Source organism: Penaeus japonicus, unplaced genomic scaffold (genome assembly GCF_977035675.1).
Source record: "Penaeus japonicus unplaced genomic scaffold, GWHDUDI00000001_assembly GWHDUDI00000031, whole genome shotgun sequence".
NCBI classification, from domain to species: Eukaryota; Metazoa; Arthropoda; class Malacostraca; order Decapoda; family Penaeidae; genus Penaeus; species Penaeus japonicus.
In genome coordinates, this window is record NW_028234433.1 from 1,285,892 (window position 1) to 1,295,891 (window position 10,000).

The 10,000-nt window shown below is 42.6% G+C and overlaps 2 protein-coding genes across 2 annotated transcripts in view; both read left to right on the plus strand.

The window, feature by feature from the left end:
- Positions 1 to 2,223, plus strand: part of LOC122258881 (carbohydrate sulfotransferase 11) — a 10,411-nt gene extending 8,188 nt beyond the window's left edge. Inside the window, exons 3-4 of the mRNA XM_043025152.2 lie at positions 1,025 to 1,134; positions 1,509 to 2,223. Coding sequence (XP_042881086.2) covers positions 1,025 to 1,134; positions 1,509 to 2,160 — 762 coding nt within the window. The 3' untranslated portion in view covers positions 2,161 to 2,223. The remainder of the gene's footprint in view (positions 1 to 1,024; positions 1,135 to 1,508) is intronic.
- Positions 2,224 to 3,857: 1,634 nt separating this feature from the next.
- On the plus strand, positions 3,858 to 7,786 carry LOC147468003 (uncharacterized). The gene is made up of 5 exons (XM_086555365.1): positions 3,858 to 3,995; positions 4,401 to 4,691; positions 5,947 to 5,961; positions 6,235 to 6,350; positions 7,023 to 7,786. The coding sequence occupies exons 1-5, from the start codon at positions 3,858 to 3,860 to the stop codon at positions 7,654 to 7,656; spliced, it is 1,194 nt and encodes a 397-aa protein (XP_086411491.1). The 3' UTR covers positions 7,657 to 7,786.
- Positions 7,787 to 10,000: the final 2,214 nt, after the last annotated feature.

The following is a 10,000-nucleotide window of genomic DNA, read 5'->3' on the forward strand; positions in this document are numbered from 1 at the left end:
ACACACAAACAGACACACAAACAGACACACAAACAGACACACACACACACACACACACACACACACACACACACACACACACACACACACACACACACACACACACACATATATATATATATATATATATATATATGTATATATATATATATATTTTTTTAATATACATATACACATATATGTATGCACGTATATGATATATGTATATGTTTATATATATATATATATATATATATATATATATATATATATATATATATATATATATATATATATATTAAGGGCTTCACTTGTTAAGTAACACTGATGGACAGTATGTATGCATATATGTCTGACAGAATGCGTCTATTTTTATGTTTACCATCCTACTTGTGGTTGGAAACGTATGTGGAGTAGGAAATCTATACATGTATTTAAGAATTCTTCATAGTATAGTCAGAGTGACACCGAACTCTCAGCTGTAAATACATCTCTTGAAACTTTATTCATAAATGTCTTTTCATAACAGCGGTCTTTGTCATGGAGTTTTTTTTTTAATCCGGAAAGCGAGAGTGAGAAAATGCCACTCACTTTACCCTCTGTCTTTCACATTTCCTATACTAAACAGTTACTTTACATGACTGAACTAAATGTGTGGATAGGGAAATGTGCCTTCCGTGGCAGGGATTCTCAAACGGGTGCCACGCCACTTGCGGGTGCCATGGACAGGGTCCTGGGCTGCCGCAAGAATTCAAAGTGAAATAGACGGTTTAGGATAGTTTTTGTGCCTCAGCGAAGTCAACTCTGCCTTAGTTTTTGTGGAACATGAACCCCATGTATAGTATTTCCGTTTTATGCTTGTCATTCGGACACGTAATGTACATTAAGTAATTCGTGGAGCAGGCAATTGTATTCTCTGACTTAAAGCTAAACCTATGTTTGTTTGGGGGAGGAACGGGTGCCGCAGAAAGGAATACGTGAGTAAAGTGTGCAATCGCTAAAAAATGAGCCACTGGCAGTCATGTCACCCTTTTTTGCGCTGCAGGTCGCGTCGACGTCGTGGGCGGTGGCTTTGCTGCACCTCGAGGGTTACGGCAATGACGACCTGGCGGAGAGCGGCGAGCCCCCACAGGTCATTCTTCGACAGGTTTTCAGGTCGGTATTCCTTAGATGAAACCAAAGTGAATGTTCGATTTTGTTCTGTCTGAAAGTTTACGGTTAATGTGCTATGATGTTAGATATATTTTTTTATTTAGATGTGGTGATAAGATCTGATATAACACAACATCCTTTGCAGGATTTTTTTTACCACGCCACTTGCAGTGTGTTGTTTAAATGATTCCCTTATTCAATTGGAATTTCATATACTAATTCTCAATTATGTTCCCTTATTTCCCCATGCTATACCAGCTTTCTTTAATTGATCATTTGTTTACATTCCAAATCTCCTGTCTATTCCCTATTTCCCTGTACAATGTCCGTCCCCGCGCCCCCGCGCCCAAAGTAACGCCCGTTCCCTCCGCCGCCAGGCCCGTCCAGCCCGACAAGGTGAACACGACCGTGCAGACGTCCCTCAAGTTCCTCTTCGTCAGGCATCCGCTCGAGCGCCTGGTCTCCGCTTACAGGAACAAGCTGGAGGACTGCAACATGTACAGCGACGGCGAACACTTCTACAGAACCTACGGCAGGAGCATCGTGCAGAGGTTCCGGCAGAGAAAGAAATCCAAGAGCCCCGGCGACGCGAGGGGCGCGGAGGACCTCGGCGACAGCGCGGAATTCAGGCAGGAGCCGACCTTCGAGGAGTTCGTGGACTACCTCATCAACACGGAGGTCGTTGACTACGACGAACACTGGAAGCCCATGTGGCTGCAGTGCCACGTGTGCGATCTCGAGTACGACTACATCATCAAATACGAAAGCTTCCAGGAGGAGAATGATTACCTTCTGCACCTAATGAAGGAGAGGAAACACCTTCCCGAGCAATTCGGTGTCAAGTGGGAGAACAAGGGCGGGACAGACAAGGCCACGACGCTCCAGTACTTGAGCAAGATTAGCGAGCACAAACTTTGGCTGTTGTACGCGAAGTATCAACTCGACTTCAAATTCTTCGGCTACACGATGGAGGGCTACAGCAAGGCGATTCCTCCTGAACTTTCTATTCAGTCGAACGATATGCATTAGTTGTTAGCATAACCTTTTAAGTTGTATTTATATCCGAATTTTAAGAATAAACAGGTATTTATATTGTTGAATTTTACTCTCTTTCTTATCACGACATCGGTTTTCATTCCCATAGATTTGTGTATTATAGATACAGCTGTTCCTACTACTACGTCTACTACTATTACTGTCACTGTTATTTACTTAACGACCCTCTATCTTTAAGACCTAAACGCATAGAGACGCATGCATACATAACTTGTTACAAACATACACTTGTAAATAAGATGTAAGGACAAGAAATCACTGAATGCATACATTGCAATGTGGAATTATAAAGTCTGATCGATACCTTTTATTTCTGCAGTTAACGCAATGGATTTGGTTTAGTTTACCCCAAAACAAACACACGTACACATAAACAAAAACATGCCCGCAATAAAAAAAACAATAAGATAAAAAAAAAACAAAGTCTATGAAAAAGAAAAGAAAAAAAAATACATATAAGTCTAACACAAACTCTAACACGACACGAAACAACGCACGTGCGCGCATGGTTGGGTTCTTTGTATTTGGGAGAGTAAACGGAAATCGATGCCTGGCAGATTATTTTTATATGAATCCAATAGCTGTTACTGGTGCTCCGTCCCTCCCCGATTTGCTCTCCTTCCGGGTCTGGGGACTGGGGGAAAGGGGTCAGGGTTAGGGAGGGGAGTGCGGAGGGGGGAAGGGGACTTGGGGAAGGGGGCTAGAACGTGGAGAAAGGTGAAGGAGCAGGGGGAAGAGGGGGAAGATGGGGACGGTACTGGGGGAATGGGGCTGGAGTTTGGGAGGAGAGAGGGGAAGGGGGAAGGGGACTTGGGGAAGGGGGCTAGAACGTGGAGAAAGGGGAAGGAGCAGGGAGAAGAAGGGGAAGATGGGGACGGGACTGGGGGAAAGGGGTCAGGGGAGGGAGGGGAGTGGGGAAGGGGGAAGGGGACTTGGGGAAGGGGGCTAGAACGTGGAGAAAGGGGAAGGAGCAGGGGGAAGAGGGGGAAGATGGGGACGGGACTGGGGAATGGGGCTAGAGTTGGGGAGGAGAGAGGGGAGTGGGGAAGGGCGCTAAACCTGTGAGGAGAGGGAAGGGGGGGAAGAGAAAGGGAGAGGGGAAGAGAAGGGGAGGGGAGAAGATAAGGGTAGGGGAGAACGGAAGGGGAAGGGAACGAGGAGAGCGGGAAAGAGGGGGAAAGAAGCAAAGGGAGATGGGAATGGAAGAGGGAAGGGAACGAAGGAGAGAATAGAGATAAAGTGAGAAGAAAAGAAGGGGAAAGGGAATGAGAAACGGGAGAGGAGGGGTGAAGAAAGGAAAGCGACAGTGAAAGAGAAGAGTGGAGAGGGGATGAGAAGAGGAAGAGGAGAAGGGGAGTAAGGGTGAGGGGGGGGAAGGGAGAGTTTGCTGGGGGGTGGGTGGTGGGGTGGTGAGGGAGAAGGGTCACTGGAGGCAGAAGGACCACTTCAAGTGTAGACTCGGACGGAGGTGGGCGAGGCGGTGCGTGGCGCTCTCCCGAGTGTGAAATCGCCTCTGGACGCTCGACCACAAATCTGTCGTTTATAAACTCGCAAGAAAATTGTTCCGTTGAACCGACCATTAACCGGGTGATATATCAGAGTGAATGAGTGCTGCCTTCTCGCTCTACCTAAAAAAATCACATCCCTAAACCTCGGCCTCATCCTGAGCGATGACGTCACACTCGTCCTCAAGGAAGAACTCGACCTGCCTGAAGGCACCGAAGGGCAGACACAGACACACGATCATTGCTCTCACTCTGATTCTCGTTGTGTGGGTGTCGTCCTTCTTCTTCTTTCATTTCTCTGAGGTAATGCTTTGTCGTTGCGTGTAGCTCATTGAGTCACTATCGGCTGTCTTTGCAAAGTGATTATTGGAGTTATAGTATTACGTATTGATTGATTGGAAAAGGCATGCGTTGTCTGATCATTCTTGGGAAAATAAGTGGAACATCCGGCAGATTTTTTTTTTTTTCTCTCTCTCTCTCTCTCTCTCTCTCTCTCTCTCTCTCTCTCTCTCTCTCTCTCTCTCTCTCTCTCTCTCTCTCTCTCTCTCTCTCTCTCTCTCTCTCTCTCTCTCTCTCTCTCTCTCTCTCCCTCCCTCCCTCCCTCCCTCCCTCACTCTTTCTCTCTCTTTCTCTCTCTCTCTCTCTCTCTCTCTCCCTTTAAAAGCACTCATACGAGTGTTTTTAAAGGCATTCTCTCGCCACTTGCAGGACGTACCTCAGAGCAACAGGCCCCTCCACGCAAAGGGTCCTGACACGAAAAGAAACCACCAGAGACCTACAGCAAAAGCAGAGTCTCTCCTCTCAGAGGTCCTTCTGTCTTCAAGCTTGAGTCGCCAACCTGTAAGGACGAGCGAGACTTTCAGTGCCCTGAATGCCCGCCGTCACTCGCTGCTACGAGAGAGGTGCCCAGGCTTCAAGAACTTTCGCTCGAAATGCTTGCCTCCGCATCACAAGGAAGTCGTCGTTCCAGGCATATTCAGAGCTTGTGTGCCTCCGGAGGTATTTTGCACAGATACTTGTCACCCCTCCACCTCTTTCTCTTATTTCTCTTTCACTTGTTAGTCTGTCTGTCTCTCGCATTCTCTTTGCGATTCCTTTTCTTTGCCTGACGGTAATACATCTCTAATCTGAATCTCTCTCTCTCTCTCTCTCTCTCTCTCTCTCTCTCTCTCTCTCTCTCTCTCTCTCTCTCTCTCTCTCTCTCTCTCTCTCTCTCTCTCTCTCTCTCTCTCTCTCACACACACACACACACACATCCACACATGAGAATACGTTTCTCTGCAAAGCAAACACGGCAGCCTTTGTCGGCAGATCACAGACCCTTATCATGCATAGATTCGACTGACAGCCCAGATAGGCAGCAGGAGGAGGTCTTAGGGCCGAGACGAGGGGAGTTGTCTTACGGCATTTGTTGCATCGCAGCAAGCATATAGCATGCCACAACTGCATAGTATTGCATGAGAGTTCCGATGACATGCGTACCGTCGACGCAGATTACCGGCGTAAAAGTTTATTGACATATATATCATGGTGACAGGAAAAGGGTTAAGGATATAGCATAAGTATATCTTGTGGTGCCTTAGATGACATAACCCTTCATACCTCATGCTAAGTGGCCTGAAAGGCTGTATCACACGTGACTTTGAGATAATGTTCAAGTGTCGTTTATATTATTCATTGCAAAGTCTGCATCGATCTGCCAATATTGTCTGCATCCAAGCCTAATTCTTGCACAGCATCACAGCGTTTTGTCTCGTCTTTTAGTTTAGTCCTTCATTTATCACCCTGGCTAGTCTCATTCTTGAAACTAGGATGAAAATTTTGTGGATTTAAGCAAATGTGGTGATAAATTCCCACGTACCACTTAAAATTGTCGCCAAATGTACTCTTTTCTGTTAGCACGTATTGATGATACAATAGAAAAAAAAAGATAAAACATTTGTTTGATTTTTACGCTGATGAAATACGGAAGAAGCACTGAAACAAAATATTTTGTAAAATATTCACGAGGATGAAAAAAAAAATCCTTTCACAGGGTGTGTAGACCAAACTTCACAGATTAGATAGTGGCGCACTGGCTTCTCCAAATTGCAATGACCAGTGATTTATAAGAATCGACACTTTTATACATTAATTACCCCTTGACCCTGGACTACACATGGGATTGGGATCAGGATCTTTTCTAATCATCTTCCACTAATTACTGTTGGATTAATTATTTGAGAATTTATGTTTCTAAGTACTATTGCCACAGAATGACGATGAATCGGTAACTTCGCACTTGCACATTGATTAAGCTCGATGCATGTTTCATGAAATTGTGTTTCTTTATCATACTTAATTATCTTGACATTCCCCATGTTATTCTTGATTTTATTACATACCACTGTATTAGTTTTGATATTAGATTGAAAGTTGTAACGTTTATATCGACGATGAAGTGAAATTTGACACGAAAAAAACAAACAACAAAACAACAACTACCTTGCACTTGAACAGTCCCATCAAAAGGAATATACATCATCCCTTTTCTCCATTCCAGGTAGGCCTCAGTTCCAGAGAGGATTTTATACGATCATTTCCCAAGCAATACGTTGGCGACAAGCAATCTGTTGTGATAACCAGACATCCATTCCATCGTCTGATTTCTGCGTACAGGTGGGTTTCATTGGCGCTGTCATACTTCATCGAGAAAGTAAGTTTGAGGGATGTTTTTGGATCTTCATTTTTCTCTCTCTCCTTTTTAAGTAGATGGGTCTTGATACAAACGAAGCCTAAATACAAGTTTTCCTTGTTTATGGGTATGTGTCATTTCCCTTCACATCCCTTATTATACCAGATGCCGTTTTCTATGCCAGTTGTAATACTAAAATCATATTGTTATAAACTTAAATGATAGCTTCACAACTGCGCATTGATTGTGCTTGATACATGAGTCATTTTACAACTACTGCATGCTGGCTTGGGAAATGGCTGTATAAAGCTGTTTTACAGGCCAGTCGTAATACAAAAATAATCTTTCGATACGGTCAGAACTTTTTATGTAAGAACTTTTTATCCTGAGGTTGTTTGTGTCAGGATTCATCGCTTAATCTTATCTTTGGTGACAAAATACTTCAAATATGAATTTTGTTTCTGGATATTATCAAATACGGATGCTTGTGAATGAAGTCTACACAAATCGTGGCTAAAGTATTCAAATTTTCACTATGATTTTATCTGAGGTAAAAATCACTGAAGCATAGTATCTTTATCTTAATTAATACTGTGCGTGCTCTACCATATTCTTCCATAACTTTGGTTTTCTATCAAATTCATACAATTTCTCAGGAACCTTTTCCTCGACGGCGAACCCATATCGACATACGAGGACAAATCAGTGTCGCAGAGTTCGGGAGACAGGCGCCATCGGTGGCTGGCGCACTGGCTGCCCGCGCTGATTGCGAGAGGAGACGTCAAGCCTTCTCAGTGGATGGTCGAGAGGCACAGGATGTTGAGGCAGGAGCTTGACCCTTGCCACTTGACCTTGACCTTGAAAATGGAATTTGCAAGACGAGTCGAACGCGATTACAAGAAGGATGAACGAGCGTACCTGAGGCGGTTTGGCAACGCCACTTTTACGTTCCGAGACTTCCTTCAGCTCGTCTTGTGGACCTCCGACTACGGCGTGATGGACCACGGCTGGGCGCCCCAGACCTGCCTCTGTGACCCCTGCGAGAACTCCTACGCCTACATCCTCGACTCGGACGACCTCGAGGTTGAAGCAAGACATGCATTCCGTGCCATGAGGGTCCCGCAGGAGGTCGAGCTGGAGGACGTCTTCAGCAGGGAGAGGCTCGACGCGCCCTCGACCGCACTTTATTTTAGCAATATACCGAACGCAATCATGAAGAGACTCTCGCGTCTCTACTGGAGAGATTTTAATCTGTACGGTTATGCGCATGTCTACTCCGCCAGGAGATGAAGTCTGAATGTTTTTTCGCCATAAAGCAATGGTGACAACGGTCTGGTGCGCATGATAATGTTCACTGGAATTCAGTGCATGGTTAGTATCTAACCTGAATACATATTATTGAAATTTGACTTTATCCAAGTTAAAGCACTTGCTGAATTTTATATAATTCATACCCACAGACACCTAAACAGTAGTACAAACAAACGTATTTACGCAAGCATACATGCACAAGCACAATGTACATCAGTGTTTGTGTGAACATTTGTGTACGTGCGTGTGTGACACCATCACACTCACAGCATTATCCTGGATTTCCTCGATCTCCTCCAGTGGAAGGAGACTCGAAGGTACCCCTACTCTTCTCAAGAAACAATATACTCACTTCCCTAGAGTATTCGTTATATATAGTTCCCTCGCTGTTCTTAAGAAACGATACATCTACTTACCTTGAGTATTCGTTATATTCAGGTTTTGTCGATATCATTCGTCTTGCTTTTGTTATTCAGTTTTTGTTTTGGTTCTTGATCCTCATCGTATTTGCTCGCCGAATAAAAATGATATCAATCAAGTTCTATTTCTTGTCACAACGCTCATCAGTTGCTTACCTTGCTTCTGGATTATAATCATAGTGTCATTATAATCATAATGGATTGTAATCATAGTGTCACTATAATCATAATGGATTGTAATCATAGTGTCACTATAATCATAATGGATTGTAATCATAGTGTCACTATAATCATAATGGATTGTAATCATAGTGTCACTATAATCATAATGGATTGTAATCATAGTGTCACTATAATCATAATGGATTGTAATCATAGTGTCACTATAATCATAATGGATTGTAATCATAGTGTCACTATAATCATAATGGATTGTAATCATATTGTCACTATAATCGTAATGGATTATAATCATAGTGTCACTATAATCATAATGGATTGTAATCATAGTGTCACTATAATCATAATGGATTGTAATCAAAGTGTCCTTATAATAATAATGGATTGCAATCATAGTGACTATGAAACTATACCAAAACAATGAACAGTTAGAATCATGGTGGTAAGGTACAGTCAACGAGCAGAAAAGAAGCGTTCACTTACATAAACACAAACAAATTTAACCTCCCAACCAATAGAATTTGATTTGTGTCAATTACTACAAATAATAATCACTTGCTATGACTCACATTGATGCACACACTCAGTTCAGAGAGATTTGCGAAGACGTACTGATTTAAGTTTCGGAGGTTATAGACCTATATTGCTGCCATCTAAGCGGTTCTCCTAGAGTCCGTAATGTAGCAGTTGGCAGAATATTATCGGAAACATTATAAATGTAGAAGAAAGGTATTGACGAGACTGGATATCTTAACAACGCAAGAAATTATTTCGACGTTAGTCATCATCGGAGATACATTATCATATGAATAGCGATGGGGATGAAAACAATGACGGTAATGTTAATAATGAGGATGAAAAGAAAAAGGGAGGGAGGGAGGGAAGAAAGTAGAGATTGTGGTAGGAAAGAATGGGTGATTAGTGGCGTTTAGGGTTTTCAGGATGGCGAGAATGGGTTGGCAAATGTCCTTAAGTAACAGCATATTCCATGATGACTTCTGAAAGATGGGGTGTAGACCATGTTTGGGGATGGGGGAGGGGGGCACAGAGAGGAGAGAGAGAGAGAGTGACGGTGAGTAATATTAAAAAATATTTCGAGGAGAGGTCATAATGCGTGGCCATTATTCAAGTAATTTTTTTATTATTATCGTTTTTAGATAAGCACCATAAATAACACAGTTACCCATAATCTCTTGCGCGTTTTCTTTATTTAAAAGAAAATGTAGTCGTGTTAATAGGGATAACTATCATGCAGCTTTTATCTTGCTAAGAATGTGTAAGGACTAGATATTTTAAGATCAACGTTGGTAAGCATAGGCTCAACTTCAAAGATGGGGTTAATGCCAGTTTTATTCCAAGAAAAAAATGGAATTCTTTACCGTTGAATGTTAAAGGTTCCAAAACTGTGATAAGCTTAGTCATCACCGTAAAAGGGTCATCATTAATATATAGACTTTAGATTTATAACAGAGCTGGCCTTTCGAAGGCAATCTTGTTAGTCCAGGTCAAAAGAACTTCTGTTTAAGAATTATTATATTCCTTTATGGTACGGGACATGAGATCCATGGAACAATTCTTGGACCAATGCACAAAAATATAAATAAGTATTTTAGTGAATTTCATAAGCTTCATTTTGCAAAATAATTCGGAAGTGTAGCTACTTTTATCTATTTTTTGGATAGTCCTCCTCATCCGCTTTTGCTTTACATGAGGTTTCCCAAATG

Coding starts and splice junctions, on each gene's coding strand:
- LOC147468003 (XM_086555365.1), top strand. CDS start 3,858: ATGACGTCACACTCGTCCTCAAGGAAGAACTCGACCTGCCTGAAGGCA. Junction 3,996..4,400: donor TCTTCTTTCATTTCTCTGAG/GTAATGCTTTGT, acceptor CGCCACTTGCAG/GACGTACCTCAGAGCAACAG. Junction 6,351..7,022: donor CGTCTGATTTCTGCGTACAG/GTGGGTTTCATT, acceptor ACAATTTCTCAG/GAACCTTTTCCTCGACGGCG.